Source organism: Tubulanus polymorphus, chromosome 2 (genome assembly GCF_964204645.1).
Source record: "Tubulanus polymorphus chromosome 2, tnTubPoly1.2, whole genome shotgun sequence".
NCBI classification, from domain to species: domain Eukaryota; kingdom Metazoa; phylum Nemertea; class Palaeonemertea; order Tubulaniformes; family Tubulanidae; genus Tubulanus; species Tubulanus polymorphus.
This window is the reverse complement of record NC_134026.1, coordinates 854,702-876,537: the sequence shown is the minus strand read 5'-3', so window position 1 is coordinate 876,537 and position 21,836 is coordinate 854,702. Positions and strand designations below refer to the sequence as shown.

General features: G+C 36.2%; 3 protein-coding genes across 4 annotated transcripts; 2 read left to right on the top strand and 1 right to left on the bottom strand.

Annotated features, from left to right (window-relative positions):
* The first annotated feature begins 416 nt into the window (after positions 1-416).
* Positions 417-3,453, top strand: LOC141900866 (QRFP-like peptide receptor). The gene is made up of 2 exons (XM_074787914.1): positions 417-750; positions 2,543-3,453. The coding sequence occupies exons 1-2, from the start codon at positions 417-419 to the stop codon at positions 3,451-3,453; spliced, it is 1,245 nt and encodes a 414-aa protein (XP_074644015.1).
* A 1,510-nt stretch (positions 3,454-4,963) lies between these two features.
* On the bottom strand, positions 4,964-8,448 carry LOC141899352 (protein YIPF1-like). Of its 2 annotated transcripts, XM_074785602.1 has the most exons (11): positions 8,320-8,448; positions 8,123-8,150; positions 7,807-7,836; positions 7,209-7,339; positions 6,926-7,094; positions 6,537-6,650; positions 6,298-6,452; positions 6,148-6,214; positions 6,014-6,069; positions 5,866-5,928; positions 4,964-5,659 (listed from the first exon to the last, which is right to left on the bottom strand). In XM_074785602.1, the coding sequence occupies exons 1-11, from the start codon at positions 8,332-8,334 to the stop codon at positions 5,291-5,293; spliced, it is 1,197 nt and encodes a 398-aa protein (XP_074641703.1). In that variant the 5' UTR covers positions 8,335-8,448; the 3' UTR covers positions 4,964-5,290. The 2 variants fall into 2 exon arrangements, with proteins under 2 accessions (XP_074641703.1, XP_074641704.1); XM_074785603.1 differs by lacking the exon at positions 7,807-7,836.
* A 285-nt stretch (positions 8,449-8,733) lies between these two features.
* On the top strand, positions 8,734-21,769 carry LOC141899348 (guanine nucleotide exchange factor subunit RIC1-like). Its single transcript, XM_074785599.1, has 32 exons — positions 8,734-8,897; positions 9,129-9,236; positions 9,686-9,774; positions 10,362-10,469; positions 11,509-11,651; positions 11,737-11,876; positions 11,963-12,054; positions 12,138-12,226; positions 12,321-12,465; positions 12,696-12,741; positions 12,821-12,943; positions 13,239-13,484; positions 13,928-14,038; positions 14,126-14,215; positions 14,419-14,584; positions 15,622-15,729; positions 15,956-16,086; positions 16,184-16,312; positions 16,394-16,490; positions 16,616-16,722; positions 16,802-16,848; positions 17,074-17,198; positions 17,285-17,427; positions 17,506-17,592; positions 17,679-17,763; positions 17,906-18,152; positions 19,465-19,632; positions 19,991-20,112; positions 20,183-20,353; positions 20,667-20,832; positions 20,954-21,142; positions 21,419-21,769. The coding sequence occupies exons 1-32, from the start codon at positions 8,757-8,759 to the stop codon at positions 21,699-21,701; spliced, it is 4,242 nt and encodes a 1,413-aa protein (XP_074641700.1). The 5' UTR covers positions 8,734-8,756; the 3' UTR covers positions 21,702-21,769.
* Positions 21,770-21,836: the final 67 nt, after the last annotated feature.

Below are 21,836 nucleotides of genomic sequence, written 5' to 3'. Positions count from 1 at the left end.
GTCAAATTATTTCGGCCACAACTGTATCGATGGAATTAATAAATCTGATGGAATCTACACAGATCGTCAGACATGCGAACCCGGGTGTTAATTGGTGATCGGACGGGTTGACAAGTCTGCATATTAATGTAACTCGCTGATTTCTGTATCTCGGCGGTTTACTAATGATGATCGTTGCGCGTTTGCAAGGATCGGCTTTGAAATTAAATTGACTGAACCTCGCAACACCGATTTACCTCTCGTCAGCTGTTAAGTAAATTTCCTTCTTAGACGAACTGAAGTGAACGCTGACGGATGAGATACCGCTCGTGTCCGAATTCATTAACGTCGATAGCTCTTCGATCTTTTATGACCAAAACCTCGTGACCAGCGTTCCGTCTAAACTGTTACAATTAGTTATACGGATTTAGACAAAAATGGAAGAAGATGTTTTACCGTTATTGCTAATGGGTAACGAAACGTTGAGTAATTATTCCGGTGATTTTTCTGGTGGCAATGAGGGAGTTTTTCAAATATCTACAAATGTTACTATAACAGTTACCGTATCGTATCTAATGATATTTCTATTCGGACTTGTTGGAAATATTCTTGTTATACTGGTTATTGTTCGTAATAAGGAAATGCGGAATTCAACGAATTATTTCATATTGAATTTGAGCGTTGCCGATCTGTTTGTGCTAATTATTTGTATGCCTTCTGCTTTGTTAGAGTTCCACGCCAAGGATGTTTGGTATCTCGGTGAAGCGATGTGTAAGTATGATATTCATGACATATTGATATGAATAGTGAATATACTTCTAAATTTTTACTCAGATATAATCACGCATTTATACCTGTATTCAACAAACATCTACTCCAATCTTAACTGTCATAACCTAACTGCACGAAAACGAACCAAAATCTAGCGTGTTTGATTATACTCAATGAATTGATTAAATCAGGGATGTGGTTCGAGTACATTCCTCTAATTAAACGTATACAGAATCGCCTGAGCTTCACCCGAAATATTGGGAAGAGGATTTCCTTTCGTGTCATGGATAATCAAGCATGCGATTGTATCTACTATATTCGGTCGCCCAAGATAAAACTCGGACTTTACTTCAGTTCAATCGGTGGTTGCTTTTTTATCAATGAAACAAATTAATATAGATTCTTTGTGACCGATTTAAAATATCGTTATTCGCATAATTTTCGGAGCCACGGATTCCTCGAAAACAACAATGCTACGTTAGAATAACCTGATTCGATTCCTATTTCTTAGAATGGCAATGTTGTACGTTTACGTGATAAATCTCCAATTTCCGGGTAATTCGTTATTCTTGAGTGCCATAAACGATTCAGTTCAGTTACAGCTTTTAGAGTATCTTCCCACGTGTGAATTTCTGGGACCAGTTGCAGAGTCGTTGACTTACGTACGTGGCGACTCTGCAAGGTGATTACTGATTACGTGAGAAATTAATTAGTCGAAAATGCCTGTTACCATTTAGTTGGACAGATCTAATTCCGAAAACAAAACAAAGTATAGATAATATTTTAGCAGAGCGATTTTGAGACATTTACTCACATAATTCAACGCATAATGCGCATAATATATAAATGATGGCATAGATGTGTATCAATGTGGTGACTGGAGTAGATTAAGTATACGATAAGGGAAATAAAGCAAACGAAATGCGGATATATCGTGAATGCATATTTATGATTATGAATATGTATATATACCTGAAGTACAGACTTATGGTATGTTAACATTTGGCGTAACTTTCCCGCTTGAATTCTAGCTGATCTTTGCCAAATACATTTCCCAGACATATGCAATTAGGCAAACGTAATTAAGAGAAGTAAGTTGCAGTAAGACAATAATGTATAACCTCTAAAAGGTGGACAACTAGCGAGGCAGATATGGGCGGACCAGGGGCGGATCAAGGAGTTTTTGTAGGGGTGGGTCGGGTCCAGAGAAGTAAAAAGGGACCATATGAAAGTTTACTGTATAAGGAAGCTGCGTAGCGGCATAGCCCTCATCGCCAACGGCCTTGAGAGGGTGCTCGAGTGAAATTTGGGATTTGCACGAAATAATTAATAATCAATAATGAATAATAAATAATTCGCATACCAATACCACAATACTAATAATATTGTACATTAATCGAGAAAACACCACCACTGTTTGTTATATTCACCTTAATTGAATTATTTACTTGTCACTTAGGATTTTTTGGGGTAGAAATTTACTTGTCACTCGACGTATCTGTTATTGGAAGTCCAAGCCATCAATGTTTATTACATGTATTACGCAGACTCAATCAAAAAAAAATCAAAGATCTTTAGTCGAGTCAAATGTTTCGTATGTGTAGAGAACATTTGACAGGGAATACATTCAGGGACATCTTCTTTCATTTTGAGATTGACGTATCTGAGTAATCCAATAACAGATTCTATATATTGTTTGGTTGTGGTGTTGCGTTGCAGGCTAGAATTACGCTGTTTGCTACGATTGATGTTAGTTTTCTTTCATGCTATAACCATGTTTCTATTGTTTCAGGTAAATTGGTACCGTATCTGGAAAATCTATCCGCGCTGGCGTCGGTGCTTACCATTTTGGCGATCAGTTTCGAACGTTACTACGCCATTTGTCACCCATTCCAGGCTCAATACAACTGTACAATCAGTCGATCTCTCAAAGTTCTCACCGCAGTTTGGCTTTTTGCGATTATCGTATCAGCCCCTTTCATATTAACTACCCGTCTTGGAAAGGCTGTATTCACAGAGACAGGAAAAACGGTTTACGTCTGCCGGACGATGGCGACTTCGATCAGTTCGCGGGCGTTTTTTACTGCGAATATCGTTTTCTTTTTTTTCATTCCAATGATTATGTTAGCCGTTCTGTACGCGAACATCATAAGCAAACTTTTTACAGATAGTTCGCACTTATTACAAACTAACGCAAGCCGTAACACTGGACTCCGTAACCGACGACAGGTTGTTTTTATGTTAGTTTCGATAATCATACTTTTTATTACTTGTATGTTACCATTTCGCATTCTGACCATGTATTTGATGTACACGCCCATGACACGTATCAAAGTTGAAGTCGGCGTGTACAGAATGTTCTATTTGATTCTATTTGCCCGAGTCATGTATTACTTGAATTCGGCTTGTAATTTCTTAGTTTATAACGCTCACTCGACGAAATTCCGCTGCGCGTTTCGCGCTGTTTTGTGCCGCCGTGGGAAAATCGTCGCGGAGAATAATGGCGGTACTTACGACCGACGCATGACTCTGACATCGTTATACAGCAGCGGTGCGACTGTCACACGTCGCGTCCCCGCTGATCATAAATACATGGCAGACGAAACTGGATATGAACAGTGTCAGGACGACGAGATGATATTTTTGAGAGATAACGATTGCGGACGATCTGAAGATGTCATCGAATCAAATACAGTCTATTGATTACGAATTATGTTTTTGCTGCTAAATCACCGAATGTCCTTTTAACAGAAGTCATCAGAATGATTACAGTAATTTGGACTTTTGAAGAACGATATACTACATATATAATAAATTTAGGATTCCCAAAATTTCAATAATGTATGTATGGGAAATTAGAAATATTATACGGGTACTCATTTTTAAATGGATAAAAAATTCTATAAGCAGCTGATTCAATTACAGAGATGGTAGAACTGAACAAAATTCAAACAGTTAAATCTTACTTGACTGTGGAACTGGATCTATGGCGATTTATATCGTCCATCTGTAATCACTGATTGTACCCGGTCAGAGGTAAACAAATGCCAGGGGTATGAAAATGTCAGGGGAATGAAAATGCCAGAGGTAAATCATTTCAACAAAAACAGAATTTCTAATCTAATGTTTTCAACGAAACTTTTGACTTCGATTATTCATAACAGACTAGCGCGTCAAAATCCTCATTCATTCATTGTTGATATGATATTATAAATTACAACAGGAAATTCGTTGCTCTAGAAATATGATGTGAATATCTGTCATCTAGTCTAAATAAGACTAATCATGTCCAATGTTAATACATGTTGTTTTAATTGCCTGTCCGATATACTTTCAACAATTTTAGAAATATGCTAAACTGTGCATTAAATATGTGAAATCTAGTGTAAATAAGAATATCCTGTCCAATTTTGATAAATTCCCATGTTTGCCTAATCATCTGCATATTTCCTCCTGACATTTTTACCTAATGGCAACATGGATTCCTGATTTTAGGGAATTGAATCGAGTTTCAACAGATGGAAACGTCCCTCTATACATTCGGATGGGATTAAACAAATAAATGTACTTTTATGATTTTATCCAGCGTCATGACAAGTTCATCTATAGGTACATTCTGCGTAATGGATTTCAAATCCACTTTTAAGCGAAAATGTTTGGATAACTTGATAAATTCCCCGTATCTCATCATATCCCGCACATGTCGGTTTGGGGATACATTGAGACAACCTTTTTTATGTAAATGTTTGATATATTGTTTTTGATTTGTGGGACGACTCCCTAAAGCTCCATTGCGGAAAGACGTGATGCGAGTTCAGTCAGATTCGTATAGTACATCGAGATATTTTGTCGTGTATAGATACCGGTATTTTTCAACCTGTCATATTGGCCGTCAAGCGATAATGGGCGAGAAATTAGTGATGGCCAATATGGCGCAAGCGAACGTAGTGTGACGCCAGAATTCTAATTCTAGTGGCTGCAGTTTCTGCCTCCTGATTCACTGCTCTGGAGACGCATTTCCATGCAGTGATTACGGGCGACATGATCTTGAAACAGATCCTCAGATCATTGTGTCACAATACACGCCGATCAGTACGTCCTTGAAATAATAAGATGGCATTCGAATGACGTCACTTAGAGATTGTCTTAATTCTCAGCGCGTTGAATAATTGAATAAAACATTTAATTAGATAGAAAAGTTTTATTGACTCGAAAAGATAAGCACATTCACCACCTGATAATATATCGATAGAAACCGCTTCCAAATGATTCTCAATTTTTTACCACGATAATATTCTTCATAAAGTTATTTACAAAATTTACAAATAGTTATCTTGAAACTAAGAGACAAATAAATACAGGTATTGATAATTTACAATACAGAATAGTTTAGTATTCTGTTTGTTAAATTGATTTCTTTTTCTTAAACATCTTACACTTATTCCAAGATGAATAACATTAACAAACCAAGTAGAAACATCTCGAGACCAACACAAAAATATACATCCATAAATACTCTAACTATAAACGTAACCATTGACTACTGATTCGTTCTAATCGCTTCTCGTTTCTTTCTTATCAATGTTTTATCACTTCTTTTCGACTTCGATGAAGGATTCGAATTTTTGTTCATCTGCTCCTTAGTTTTAACTTTCTCATTCAGTTTCTCTGACGTTTTTTTTGCATCATCCACATTTTTGCCGTTATCCGGAATGGATGATTTAACGTTTACGCGGGCAGCATCTCCTTGCACCTTCGGGAGACTGTTTAGTGGTCGACTCAATTTCTCAGATTTCAATACGCTGTGTTTCGATACCGAGGAGTTTGGTGAAAGCGATGGTTTTAGAGGCGACATTGTCGGTTTCACTAGGGCTGAACAAGTACTCTCCGGAACGTGAAAGAAATACAACTGAAAATAGAAGAATTCACGCTGTTCATGTTTCATATTTTCCAAAATTACATCAAAATATTTTTTGATGAGATATTATTTAGTAGAACAGAGAACCACAGCATGTCGCCATCATGTAAAGACCAAATCTGGGAGCTTAGAGGAAACAAGCAATGTCTCCACAGTCGAGTAGGGACAAGAAGAAAGTAAGCAAGTTATCAACTTACAACAAATCCAGCTGCTAACATTCCGTGAAAGATAAATATCACAGCCATCGTTATCCAGGCCACCTGTATATAGATTCACAAGACATGCATTATCATTTCAAAAATACATTAAAGAAAGAATGATTCATTTATAGAAATCTGAACGAACCCTTTTATTGACATCTTCACGAACTGCTGGCCAGAATGTCATTAATAAAACGCTACCTATGAATAGATGAGTAAAATGGATGAGTCGGGTTAAGATCGGTGATGAGAATAACTCAATATGAAAGTCATTCTTACCCGACAGGATCATACCAATCAGTACCAGCAACCATTGTAACCATGCGTAAGGTATCACCCACAATATCTACAATGTATAGTTGATATATATCAAATACTTAACGAAACAATCACGAGAAATGATGTTTTCTGAAATGATAGAATACTTACCGATACTGGGATATAGATAGCCAATGAATAGCCGTAAACGCAGATGATTTCCATGTATGTATAACCAGCAGGGTTCCCTCGCCACCACAACAAACCAAATATACCGGTCGGTATCAACCACCAATACGCAAAAATAGCAGCAGCAGCGAATGTCACTGAAAAATTAATTTTTAACTTTCTATCGAATCTGCATTTCTGGCTTTAATGATAGGTAAAAAATCATGGGATTTTATACGCACCTTTATGAAAGTCGTATCTCCACTCGTAATCGTATCTGCCACAACTAATGTAATTCGCCAAATTACCACAAATAGCCGTTGTAAATACCAACGTTGTACAAATCCAAAACGGACCTTCGAGAATAACAAGAAAATACTCAATAGAAAATATTCACAAACTCAAACAGATGAGGAAAAATAAAATCTTGCAATGAATTCATTGATTTGAATAATAACAGGGTTTTTCATGGATCGGAGAAACCAAAATTCTATTATCCCGACTCTTGACCAAAAACCTCTTGATCATAAATCATGAGATGACCTCAGTGAGGGCTGTTTCTCAAGAACAACAAGACACCAAAAATTCAAATTCTCTGACTAATCCTTGATCAGTGTTTAATGATATTTACCGTATAAGTCTGGAGTTGGTCGTATATGAAGTCGTAGATAATTTCTGCGAGGATTTGGAATCATCGAACCGGAAATTCGCCGCAAAACGTCGTACGAATTGACATCGAAAAATGCTTGATAATATTCGAATGTCCAAAATGACGGCTGCTTCTTTTGACCATCGAGGAGCTAAAAATATCAATGAAACTTTTCATGTTCGAAGCTCAAAAAGCTTATCTTCAAAGCGAAACAAACGTTTTTGATACTGATTAACCCTTGCATTCTCCTTTCTTAGATTCTAACCTCAGTTTTGTCGCCATCTTCATCGGTATCCGACGGTTCGGGGAATGCGGTTAAACTTGCAGATTTCGACTCTGATTTTGAATAAGGTGGAGGGGCGTCGACTTGCACTCCATGACTCGCACTCGTAAAATCTGAAATACAATTTACATTCATCCAATAACATACAACAGTCTAAGAGCAAATCACAACATTGAATTGCATCTAAACACCCCCCATTAGCTAGTGCTAGCGTGTCACTTGATTTAGGAACTGCTTAATGATGCTGCAAAGACTTAGGAAGATTTCAGTAGCATTCGAAACATGTTTCCATTCAAAACCACCACCAAAACACGATCATATCAATAATACATCGGATACCTATAAACCGTCAGAGATGATATAATACACTAGAGCCAGTTACATACAGATGTTATCAGTTCAAATTTTTATAAATCTTGGGTAAAAGATTTGGAAATTCATGAACTAGTTTTCCACCCAACTGCGGAACTGGCCCTGGATGGAAAGAGATAGAACAATTCAAATAAATCAGAGAACCAAATTACCCATCATTCACCAGAGTAATACCCTGCACTCCCTTCTAGTAATTCAATACACTTACTTGTTGAACTAAGGTCACCAGTTTCAACACCTTTAACATTCACATAATACAATAACAATTAAAGTGAATATAAAATTGTAGGAAGATCAATTCAATATTTATACCCTTCAAACGATGTTTATTTATCAGAAACTTTCAACAAAAACAATCTTAAACGAATGCGTTACTGAAAGTGCATGTATATCATATCATTTCTAACATTAACTTAAGTCTTTATAGTGACAAAAGCAATTTCAGCTGTTGTTGGGGGTAAAGACAATAAGTTAATGATAACAATTGAAACATGAAAAAAAGAAGGAGCTTCTTCTTAACTTACCGTGAAAAAGCAGATCATCGGTCGAAACCTACAAACATATTCTACAGATTAACAACAGAATACCACCTCTGCCCTGGCTCTGGCAAGCGAGGATTGATGACGACGTTTGTACTTTCAACTTAAGTTTGGGACATCAATCGGCCACAGAATATAGAAATATGAATCTAAAAAAATGAGAATCTGAGTTTCATATTTACCGTATCTGGTTCCATCGCTACGAAATTCTAAGATGCCTCGAAATTTCAGTAAAACACAAAAAATAATCGGCAAAATACTGTTTTCTGAAAATCGCTTCCGGGTTGCGCGTACTATTTACCGCAAAGAACCATCCAAGTTCAAGTTCATCCAAAAATGGAGAGCTCCGAGAATATCCAAACCGGATCAGAGACTTAATTTGAATGATACCATTACTTATTCAGTTCAACTATAAATTATGTATTAGTATTAATATTAGGACCAATTTTATCACATACATATGATTAACAGTAGCAAAGTACACAGTGTTATAATGAAATCCCGTGCCCGGACTCGAACCGATTTTCCCTTGAGATACTAAAGAGTAAAAAGTAACATCTGCCATATACGAATCAAAATGTCAGCTATGAAAATATCTCAGTGCAACTAAAATCTGGTCATGTATTTTACTATAGAATGGCCGATAACGCTACGACTTCCACACAGTAACCCGGTAGATATTGTTAATATATCTGCCAATCGGGAACGGATACTTTTTGCAGTTTTGACGGCTAACGCGTTGAGTATTTGGTTCTGTAAGGTACGTGGTTGTCATTTAATCACGAATTTAAGTTCGAATCCTGTATTTTCGATTGACAGCTCAAAAAAGTCCATTTGATGAATTCATTTTCGAACACTTGGCGTTTTGAGTTAAATATCCGATTCGGTGATTTCGATAGCTTATTCATTGAGAAAGTGAAATATCGGCATATTTTTCCATTTTCCATAGAATGTTTTATCATAAATCTGACGGATTTTGATTTTCTTTCAGCCGTCTGTACAGATTGTGTGTTTTGAGCGTTCTGCTAATTCGCTAACTAAATTTGGAGTTAATGAATCTACAGAATGGAAGCCAGATTCGAGTCTAGTTGCAGTAACAGTAAGTATTTTCTGTATTTTGTCGTCACTCTATAGAATCCCAGGTTGCTGCAAATGAATTGTATTGATTACTAATCAAACGATTTTTACCAATCATTTTCTATGCCAATTTATCTAATTAGAGAGTAATTAAATTATCAGCTAATCAATATCAAATGCATCAATTAACTCATTCATATATGAATTCATCTGGTAATCAATGAGTTAAATTAACTAAATTTTGGAAGAAAAGCCTCTTTCTTTCTTCGAACCTCCAAAAACCCAGCAAAATCAAAGAATATACATATTCACAATAAAACAGCTCTCATCAATCAGACACAGACATCTTTCACAACTGATGATGGTACGATGATGAAGCTGCTGGGCCAATATTTGAATCGATCACAAATGATTTCAATTCCTAAAAACTCGAGGATACTCAGTGCTGAAATTGTATATATTTATTTTCAGACGTCTCTTGGTTATATCATATTCTATAAAATTGATGTAGATACAGCTGTTCCACATCATCATTGTCTGTATACTCAACATGAAGGCGGGTAAGAAATTCATAAGTTTTCATTCTAGTTTTGATAGTTATGTACCCCGGTAGTTATTTATTTTCTTTTATAGAGCGGTTCTAAGAAATAATCATTGCGCTTTACAATTTTTACAATATAATTAAGACGAGACAGAAATATTGGAACAGTTTTAAATGATAAATACGTATGGTGTGCTTAGAAAGATATGTTTTATTCAAAGATTTGATTTTAAAGATTCAAGTGTAACACTAGATTTGACTTTGATCAAGAATTACATTCCAAACACACAAATGATGATAGGCCTATATGAAATATGAAATCCTACCCTAAAGAATGAATCCTTAATGTAGTTTGATTTGATTTGATTTGAACACTTTATTTTTTCAAATATAATTTACAGCATAGTGTACAAAGCATAATACAAAATACAGTAAATTAGACCTGGAGGGGCCTGTAGAAACTTAGGAAACTAAGGAATTACTAACTAGTTAGTAATTCATTCAACGTTTCCACTAGGAAAAGGACTGTTTTCCAAACTCTAGGGATTTCATACTATTATCGTTGTATTACATCAATGTTAACATGGTTCACATTTCATCTTACAGGAAACATAATAATAAGAAAGAGCTTTGTGATATTCACACCGGAGATGGAATTCCTGCTCTTCTATTGTCACAACTATCTTACATGCAGGTTCCTGGCGGTATTAAATGGTAAGTTCATTATCTTCTCTTTCAGTCATAGTTTGTGAAAACTATTAGAATCTATTTCTTGGTTATTCAGTTTGTTGGGTCAAACACTAAAGGTATTATTAAGTGACTTCCACTGCCAGTTACTTGGTTCTTGCTTCTGTATTCAAATGTGTCTACATTTCGGTCAAAATCAACTTTTCTCATCATTCAACTAGTTTTCACTGAAAACTATTCCAAACACTGAGTAGAAAATTCAATCTTGATACTATGGTAGTTTTTGTTGGCTCAACTATAATATTTGCGTTAGGGACCCTAAAACAACTGATTTTTCTAACTGGGACTTTGAAACTGTGGTAGCATCAACTGACCCCAGTTTACTATGAGATGTTACATCATGTATCGACGTCAATTAATACAAGCCATGAACATATGTTTCAAATCAAGGCATTATTGCTATTTTATTTATGGCAGATTAAAATGATCAATGGATCAATTATAAATGATACTGGTTTTACACACGTGTGACAGCTGTTTCATGTGTGTATGATACCGTTTCAATATTATATGAGCAGAGTTTTATCAGATACACTCACACACCATGTGTTAAAAAATACCACTTCGTCATTTCATTGATAAATCAACAGCCTTTTTTCAGTATCCATCATGAAGATCAAATTTAGCATTGATATAAAATTCAACAAAAAGGACGAAAATACAGTCTGGAAAGTTTCCCTGGAACTCGTATTCTGTACTGTATTCCTGAAGATGACTGTTTAATAGTGAAAACGTTCAAATAAGCCACTAGCTCAAGGAGACTTTTCGGACATTATTTTACGATACAAACACACAGAGTGGGGGGATTCAGCATATTGAAAATGAGAATGTTTAAGAAATGTTCAATGAAAATAGACTGATCCTTCCAGGCAGTTAGATAGTCTTTACTATGTATAGTAACATGGTACGTTTATATCACGGTCTCAATAAAAACCTACTCATTGTTTCTTTAAAGTAGTACGAGAATCTTTCAAGGTCAGCTTAATAAGTTGATATGTTGTTTCAGTGTTGTATCGTTGCGAGAAGATTTGATGGTAGCCACGCGGACCGGGATGTTACTACGGATCCGATGGGATGGTTTTATCAATGATGAACTCGGTATTTCATTAAGCAACGTTCCATTCGCTACCGATCTACAACATTCTCGTGGTAAAATATCATAATTACGTCTTATTTATTTGTTGATTTATCTATGATTTATACATAGTTGTAAATGCTATCGTTTAATTTTCAGCGTGTAACCTCAGTGATGATACAGTAGTGTATTATATATCCGATATGGAATACAGTTCCTCGATGGGGGGATTCGCGGTCGTTTTGTCCAATGGTAGAGCTGCATTTCTAACGGCTACCTCGCCAAAATTTGAACCATCGGTAAGAATAATTCACTCTCTAAATCATGAATATGATTCAACACGCTACCGAACGAAAAAGCTCATCGTCTATTATTGTTTTTAAAGCAAGTAATAGGTGTTTGGGCGGAGTCTGTCACAAATGCAACGTGCGTAGCTGTCAATCATAAATATCGATTAATTGCTTTCGGTTGCCAAAAGTGAGTAAACAATATTCCATTAAACATATCAGAGTTATTATTCAGTGATAATTAATTATAGTTATGATGAATTTTATTTACAGCGGTGATGGTTTAGTTTACTGTATAGATGAAGTTAGTGGTGCTTTAATGTTGTCTCACAAATTAATCGTTTCAAGTAAAGATTATCCCGGTAAGTGATGATAAATGAAGTCATCAATTTCAAGCTGCTATCGTTATTCGAGTTTCTCATCACAGTGTTGTATATGATATATAATTATGTATAGACGCTGCTCTGATCACTGGTGGTGTGAGTTTATTTAAATGGACCCCCGATGGCTGCGCGCTATCGATGTCATGGTCTAATGGTGGATATGCTGTGTGGAGTGTTTACGGTGCTCTACTAGTTTGTACATTGGCTTCAGATTTCAGGTGTGTAAAATATCAATAAACAGACATTTCGCCATTTCAGTTAGAATTCCTAATTCTAGCTGGAGAAATTCCAGTGATAGGTTAAAGTTCATATTTGATTGTATAACACCAGTCAATAATAAAGATCAGGTCATGATTGATTGATGATCAGTATATTGATATTGTAAAAACGTTTAACCAGCAGCTGTAAAACCAATATGCTTGAATTTTGTGTTTGATATATTTTCCAGTGGTAATGAGTACGTTAAAGAAAGTAATGTAAATATTCAATCAATGGTAAGTCAGTTTATCTGTTTGGTGGTCAAGATTTCGATTTAATACGATTATAGAATGCGTATTTTCTGTTGTTGAATAGGAATGGGGACCAGAAGGATATTATTTATGGCTAGCCATAAAACCTGCCGTCGATTGCAACGACAGCAAAAATATAATGCAGATACCTTTTGTAAAGAGTGCCTTAACTATGAATCCATGTTCGGTGAGTGACAAATAACTCATTATTTCAATCAGGATCTCGTTCAACAATGAACTTGTTTTAACGCATAGATGCGGAACTGTGTCCATGACTGCAATTGCTTTAAGTAGAGGTTAAGGTTAACAGAGGGATAAATGACACAATATTTATCTGATGGTTAACCTTAACCAACATTTGGGTATCTACCCTTGGACTCAAAAATTACTGATAGTCAAATATTGGTGATACTCAAAAGATTATCTGTTTACCTTTATTGTATATGTACCGGGTCTTATTTGTGTTTCTCTCATTTTTGCAGACGAATCATGAACACTTATGTTTACAAGGAGCCGATCGTTTGTTTTTGAACACCGAGGTGAAAATGTTGAATCAGAGCAACGGAATTTATAAAAACGGAATGGTTTTGGATACGGATTTAACAATGAGTATTAGTACTAGTATGACTGATAGCACGTGTAGCGCTAACTTCTTACTCTCCGGTAATAAACAATGGCAGATCGTTCCATTTCCACTCACTTATCTCGGATGTAATTGGCCTATTCGAGTAAGTACAAGAAATATTCTGTTTTTATTTCATTTTCTGGATCACAGAGCTATTGAGCACAATGACTTTTGACTCCAAGTCAAAATCAAATATGACAATAGATTGAGTCAACATTGGACTCAATATTACCGTGATCCAGATTAAGGGTTTTTGTGAATTTCGGATGTTTAGATTTGAATGTTTATTGGACAGCGTGGCCACTTACCTGGAAATTAGAGAAAAGTCAGAGAAATTTGTTGAGATTGTTAGATGGTGCATAAAATCAAACAGTTTCCATCTATGCTTTACGTATTTAACTGTGTTAATTGATTGGATTCTTAGCAGATCAAGTCAGGGAAAACAAGTAACATACCAGGGAATAGTCACGGCAAAAGTGGCCACCCTGTTGTTGGATGTGCTATGCTGAGGGGTTTGATATATTCTCTCAATGTTTCTATATACAGTTATGTGCATTAGATCGAACCGGTCAGTACATCGCTATAGCTGGTAAAACCGGATTGTGTCACTATGCCCCTTCGACGAAAAAATGGAAATTATTCGGAAATGAAACACAGGTACATTAATGCAGAAAAGTGACGTAACAGCTATCATTTTGAATTCATGGAAATAGTTTAATATCGCTGGTTTTTTTTTTCTGATAGGAACACGATATGGTTGTGTCTGGAGGAATGACTTGGTGGAAAGATTTTATATGTTGTGGCTGTGTAAATATATTAGACCAAAGAGATGAGGTACGTTTTAGAAATATCATCACCTATTCTAACTCCATATTCTTTGACTACTGGGGTCAGTTGCTCAATAGTTGGTTAGAGTTAACCAGTGGATAGTTGACATAGTGAAATTGCACTGTTACTATGGTATTTATCCGCCGGTTTTCTTTAACCAACTTTTGAGCAACCGGCCCCAGGATACTGAATTTGCTTTTTGTTTTCAGCTACGTTTTTATCCGAGATCCAGTAAATTAGACAATACGTTCGCGCATATCATCAAAGTTCCGTCCCCTATTCTGTTACTGAATACGTTTCACGATATTCTGATCGTGTTTTGCGCCGATTGTCACATCATGTTGTACAATATGGAACGGAAAAACTCAAGACCGAGTAAGTACGAATTTCATTCAAAACCGGTTCGTGGAATATGTTTGAGCTAAAACCTGTGCACATTAGCTATGAAACCCCTGCACCTTACTTCATAGCTAGGCTCGGATTGTTCTCGATTTGTATACAAAAATACTGCGTAAAATGATCAGATATCAATTCTGTCAATCATAAACGCATTAGATTCAGTTTAAGCTTCAGAATCTAGGTCCTCGGTTATTGCTGATATAAATAACGGAAGCAATTTTGGGTTGATGGCACAACTATGGATCCAGTTCCACAGTTCTGAGTTAAATTCGACTCTTGGAGTTTTAAACATTGACAATGAACTGATTTTATCTCGTAACTCACAACTATGAAACCGGGCTTTGATGTTTAATTGTCACAAACAGAAATCCCGATATGAACAAAGTCACATAGAATACTGTCATATCATTTCATTTCAAAGTATATTTTTCATTTTTCTTCAATAATCAATTTTTGAACTACGAATACGGGTTTTAACTGAGTTGCCAGATAATGCCATTCTAGATAATGTTCAATTGATGTTATATATGATTTATACACTTATACACAGGATATACTCTCAGTCTGATTATTGATGAAGAAGGTAAAATCATTGTAAAAACTACTATTATCATATTGTATCATTAGTTGAATACATTTTACATTAGTTTCATTAACAAAATTCAAATATTTAATGTCTGCATCATTAACATTAAATAAGAATTTGATATTCGCAGTGATTTATATTTTTCTTATATTTTACACCTGCGCACAACATAAACCCGGCCAGGTTTAATAGACGAGTTTTCACTGGCACTCTATCCGTCAGTTGAGCTAACCCGAACACTCAGTTTACAGATCCGGAGTGCAAGTTAAAACTAGTCTATGAAACTCTTGAGTCTATTAGTTTAACTAACTCTGACAGCACAATTATCTCTTCGCTATTTTTGATTTGTTCTCTCGTGTGAATTGTTAACAACTCTCTTAACTGAATTTAAAAATTTACAGTGGAATAATATTTGTGAATATTTCAGATCCTACGATTGAAGTGCAGAAGATACAGGAAGTAGCAATTGGGACGTTTATACCGCAAGCAGTATCAGTTGTATCTGTGACATTAACGTCTGTTAGGACGGAATCTGGTAAGAAATCGATGGCAACCGAATCAGAAGGGTATTGATCGGGGTGACCATGATTCTGGAAAAAAGGAAAAACAAGGAACTAATTTCTCTCACGAAAAACACAGGGAATTTGATAAGATTTGATGATCTAAATTCTGGAAAAAGCAGGGAATTTAGAAGTGGAAGGATTGTGGTCACCGTGTTGATTGATCCAACAAAATGTTTGAATGTTAATATATATTTGTAGCCATGTTACGAGGATCAGTTGAACCGAAACAAGCTGAAAGTATTCTGCTGAACTACGCTGGCAAACTGCTCATGTTTCAACGTGATAAAAGCGGGCACCATGTCCAACCTAAAGATGGAAAATACAAACCGGTAGGTTTCGAAACAATATGAAAAGATGAACGAAGATATTCTGTCACTTCAAGAATTTTGGGAAATCTTACACTCGTTTCGACGTTCTCTATTACAGTTACCGTTTTGTGCGCCGTTGATGGTTGCGTCTTCGGTAGAGAACATGTGGTCAACCCCTCGCACCTGTGCCAATAAGAAATATCTGCTGGAAGCGTTATGGTTGAGTTGTGGAGCTCACGGAATGAAGGTATGTCGTTAATTTCATTCAATTTTCAGCTGTATTTGAGAATGAAAACGTAGATATGAATGTTTATGTATTTTATTGCAGGTATGGCTGCCTTTATTGCCGCGTGAAGAGGTGAAAACTCCTGGCTACATGTCGCGTCGTATTATGCTACCTTTCAATGTCGAGGTCTATCCACTAAGTAAGCACCGCTGCCGAATAGACTCTAAATTATAGTTACATAATGCTGTTTTCTAAAAAAAAAACTATTCAACTTTTTAAATATGAAGCTCATTCTTACTCCTAGATTGTGATTTATATTTGTAGCTGTGTTGTTTGAAGACGCCGTTATTTTAGGAGTCACGTGTGAGAATATATTCTACTATTCAGCAGATTCTGAATTATCATTTCCCTTCTCCACATTGGAGCGAACTGTGAGTTGAATCTTCGATACGTCAAATTCTGTAGTAGAGAATTTACGCGTTATTTTCATTGAAAATCAATATATTTCAGAGTCAAATTTATCTACATCATATTCTGAGGCAGCTCCTCAGACGCAAGTGAGTTACAGTTTAATAAATGATATTCAAAGTTTATTGATCTGACTGTTTTGAGATTTATCTAAAACCCATCGTCAGATATTCTGTTTCACCGAGAATAGATTATCACTATCAGTAACGTTTCAATTTCTTTTGATCCATTTCTAGATTCCTCTTTAATTCTTGCTCTTGTGGTTGACTAGATTGAACGTGATGTTGATATGAATAATGTATTATTGATTTCAGTCTTGGTTCACATGCATTAGAAATCGCTCGGTGCTGCACAGATTTGCCTTATTTCGGTCATGTATTAGAGCTGTTACTACACGAGGTGCTAGAAGAGGAAGCAACGTCGAAGGAACCGATTCCTGGTAACATTCAACACTGAGAATTCATTGGAAACCTTGTTGCGATCACATAAAACGCTTCATCGTAGACAGTGTTTACTGTATTTCAGATCCATTGCTTCCACGAGTCGTCGCATTTATACAAGAATTTCCCGAATACCTTCAAACGATCGTGCACTGTGCCAGAAAAACTGAGGTAGCTCTTTGGCCTTACTTGTTCACGACGGCGGGTAATCCTAAAGACCTGTTCGAGGTAAGAAACCCAATCTACGCGAATTCCACTCTTGAGAAACTGACCATCACTGACCAGGTTCCGGCGTTCTATTTTTAGGAGTGTTTGATGTCAAAGAATTTAGACACGGCAGCCTCATATCTGATAATCCTACAGAATCTAGAAATTCCATTAGTCAGTCGACAGGTAAATACAAAACAATGAATTAATCCTGATCATTTATGATGTTATCTGCATTCAAAATTCATTCTTCCATATTTCATATATTTCAGCATGCTACGTTACTACTTGACTCGGCTTTAGAGCAGTGTAAATGGGATCTTGCTCGTGATTTGGTTCGCTTCCTTAAAGCTATAGGTATGTTCGCTCTTAAAGGAAGCATTTCATCACTCATAAAGCGCTCTGAGCAGCTTAATTGGATTTAGGGCTATATAAGTTTCATCATTATCATAATTTATTATGATTGAGCTAATAAGGAATATGTTGTGTCTGATTTTAGATCCGGCAGAAGCCGAAACGCCGCCTCATTTTACGCCGATGTCTCGCGGTGCGAGCAGTACGTCGATGTATCCCGGTACGACCGGACCGTTTCATACTCCACCAATCAGCCCTTCCGAATCATCGGCATTCGCTTATAACAGTTCTAGTCGTAATCGTAGTACTAGTCTACCCGAAGCGGCGAAAGATCCTACGAAGCTCAAAGATCGAAAAACGTCTAAAACCGAATCTCAGAGCGTACCGAAAAGGTGAACTTTTTACACGCGCCTTCATTACCTGCATTCAAAGCAGCATGAATTGTAAAACATGTTTACACAATCTGTCAATCTGGGATACCTTTCACGATTTATTGTTTCATAATATTGCGGTTGATGGTTTTATTGGTTATTTGGAATATGTCGTGTATGTAGAATGCGGTTTGTTGTTTTCAGTATTCTGCATTCATATAAGGAGAGACTTGGTCGAACTTGGAGTGATACAAACATGAGGTAGTGGTCTATATAGTAGACTGCACCAACATTTGTTTCTGTGTTTTTGTTTTTCGTTTTATTTCAACCGATGTCGACACTTTTCACCGTTATTTTCGTTGAAATTATCGGTTATTCTATTTAGTTCTCGTAGGTTTCTGAATCGTTTCGATTTCGTTCGTTTGTTTGATGTTGTTCCGATCTGATCGCAGCTATTCTTCATCGCTATATTATTAGTTATCACGTGATTCACTGTGCCGATTTAATGTATTTCGAGTTGAGAAAGAACTGATGATTTTATGATAAGAAGAATGTATCGCATTTCATTTTGAGAGCTATATACAAATGTTTTGAATCCAAACTTTATTTCGTACAGAGGTCTTGCAAATGTTTGTTCGTCAACCTGAGCCTAATTGCTATAATTTTGGTTAAAGTTAACCATCTGGGGCCGGTTGCTCAAAAGTTAGTTAGAGTTAACCAGTGGATAGTTGATAATGGTGACGATTGAAATTTCATTGTTACTATGGTATTTAACGGCCGGTTATCTTTAACCAACTTTTGAGCAACTGACCCGTGATATATAACCATCGTAACGATGAAGTTTTAATAGTCGCTATGTCAACAATTCACCGGTTAATCGGAGGATTTACAAACTTCCTTGGTCTGTCGTTTGAATCCCTTATTGTTTTTACCCGACAACATGGCATAGTCAGGTTCGAAAAAGCATATGGCTGCAAGACTTCTATTTATCACAATTACAAGAAATCACACTGACTTTTAGTTATCAAAAATACGATCCACAATAAACATTTCTCTTGCAAAATCTAGAAATTGTACATCAGCGAACGATGTTTAAAGCATATACATGTCTAATCAGTGAGCAATGTTTCCAATGGAACCACATACGTATTACTGCTGTAAATGTTAGAACATTGAAAAAACATGCGTATATTATAGCTATCTAGATCTGTCTAGAATCAGTGTTTAGGATATAGATCAATCTACATCTATCAATCTGACAAAAACTACTATAATCTTCACTTTAGCTATGATAAGATATTATTACGTAAGTTCATCGTGTTGTTATTTATAGACAATCTCCGGCTGTGAAAGAAGAGAACACGGCTGAACAGTTCTTCATCGATGTTATACTCAGTCGTCACGCACGTAAACTACTCAGTCAGTATCATCTACGAGATTTAGGATACTTCTCGGCTAATCTCGACGATTATCAACTCGTCGGGTGGTTGAATAAAGAGAGGTAATCATCGTTATAACTTAAATATATCATTGAATTTTATGCTCATACAGGGGTGGTCACTGACCTGGAAATCTCAGGGGCCGGTTTTATAGACTGGTATCAGCTTTAATCTGGGGGGTTAACTCAATTGAAAATTAATTGAGTAAGCCCCCGGGTTAAAGATAATACCAGTCTATAAAACCAGCCCCAGGTAATCAGAAAAATCTAGAAAAAATCAGGGAAAACTCAGGGAATTTGATAAATTCTGCAAAAAAATTTGCAATAATTTGGATATATTGATGACCATGCATTTAATTCCTCGGATTTACTCGGAGGAACAGTGAGTATTTTCTCTCAACTCTGACATTTCTGACTTCAGACTGCGAGCAGCAAAAGTTGAAGATTTTGTCGCCGCGTTGAAACTTCTGCATCACGATTTCAATTGGCCTCTTCCTATAATGACTCATTCGGCGTACCACCAGATGCACAAATCATTGTCAGGTAAAAGAAAATAATCCGGCAATAATTATCTCTTATCAACAAATAAAATATCTCTTTTTCTTTTCTATAGTATCGAATGCTTCCTCGCTGGCTACGGACTCTGATTTTAAAAGCGACGGAACCAGTCCAGTGTCAGTATTAACAGGTGAAGGAATTCATGCGAGTTTCCCGTTGAATCTATCAACTCCTGATCTGTTAACCGGTCAGTCGGATGTTTTACTCAAACCACAAATTAGTCATGGTAAGTAGTGAGGAGTTGTAGAAGAACCCACTTCCACAGTTCTCCAAGTAAGATTAGTTCATTTTCAATGAGTTAACTCTGAGTCAAATCCGAAATACAACTGTGGAACTGGGTCCTTGTGTCAAATCAGTGAATGTTAAGACATGTTAGTTTGGATTTTATTATAAATTACAAGCAGATTTAGTAACCTGTTGAAGCTACTAGACACTAGCTGTGAAAGCATCAAGTAAACCTTTCAGTCTTTATGTTTAATGATATAAGCTGTAGGCCCATTCTATGCAGATTCATAGATTAAAAATATGTTCGGTTTTAGATGATGTAAGTTTGGCGACGACCGAATTATCGGAAAGTAGTTCATTTCTGGGCGATGCAGATTTACTGCTCGATCAAGTCATCGAAACTCCGCTGTCTAAAGATTTCGAACGTCTTACATTGGAACTGGCGAATAAAGGCCCGCAACAATCTGAAATACAACTGAGGTAAGATTTGCCTGCATCCAGTTATAAGTGTTTACAACACCGAAATTATAGTATTATTCAGGAAACATTTCCAGATTTCAAAATTCCAGTGAATCAATCTGGTGAATGATGTTTGTTTCAGGTATTTATTTCACATAATGCTGGAAGCCGGTTGTCTGGAATGGGCGTTGTTGATTTCGGTTTTGTTAAGAGATGTAATGAATGTAGTGAGAGTGGTAAACACTGCCAGTTTAACTGAAACTGCTATTGAAACAGTCGGACGTATGAGAGAAGGTCTATCATTCCTCGATTTATGGGCTGACACTGAATGGTACGTTCTCTTAGTACATATAGAAGGGGTTTATACATTGTTAAATTCTTTTTATGCATCATGTATCACATGATGCTTTGAAATTTACAAGAAATTGTGATATTTATAGCCTATACACTTATTTTGATTACTAGAAAATTAATGTAATTGAAGTTCATAAGGAAGTGATCCTGAATTTATTAGTCTCAACACGGGGAATAAATGCCAATGTTGATAGTGTTCATTTCATTGAATGAAGTTTCTCGTCACTTACGTCGAGAGTTTATTATTTTGCAGCCTCGGTTTTAAACCATTCCTGAATACGATACAAAATCAGAGACAAATACTCGAAAAAATCCTCGAACAGAATCCGTTGAGTTCTCGATTGAGTTCGACGTCATCGCATCGTCTCAGTAATTCATCACTGGACAGTTCAGCCGCTTCAGACGAACTTAAAAGTGCAATAAACCAAAGTCTTATCGACGAAGTGTCTCCGGAGAAAAAACTAAACGTCGATATATCGGTCGGTTTAATGGACGAGACTGAGAAAGAGAACTATGAGGGGTGCGTTCTATCATAAAACTGTTACATTTTAGGTTGAAATTTATATTAATACTTATTACTTATACGTAGAGTTTTTTGCTCAAAGACTATTATTATTATTATTATCATTATTATTATTATTAGTTATGCTCTCGTTACGATGAATTATATT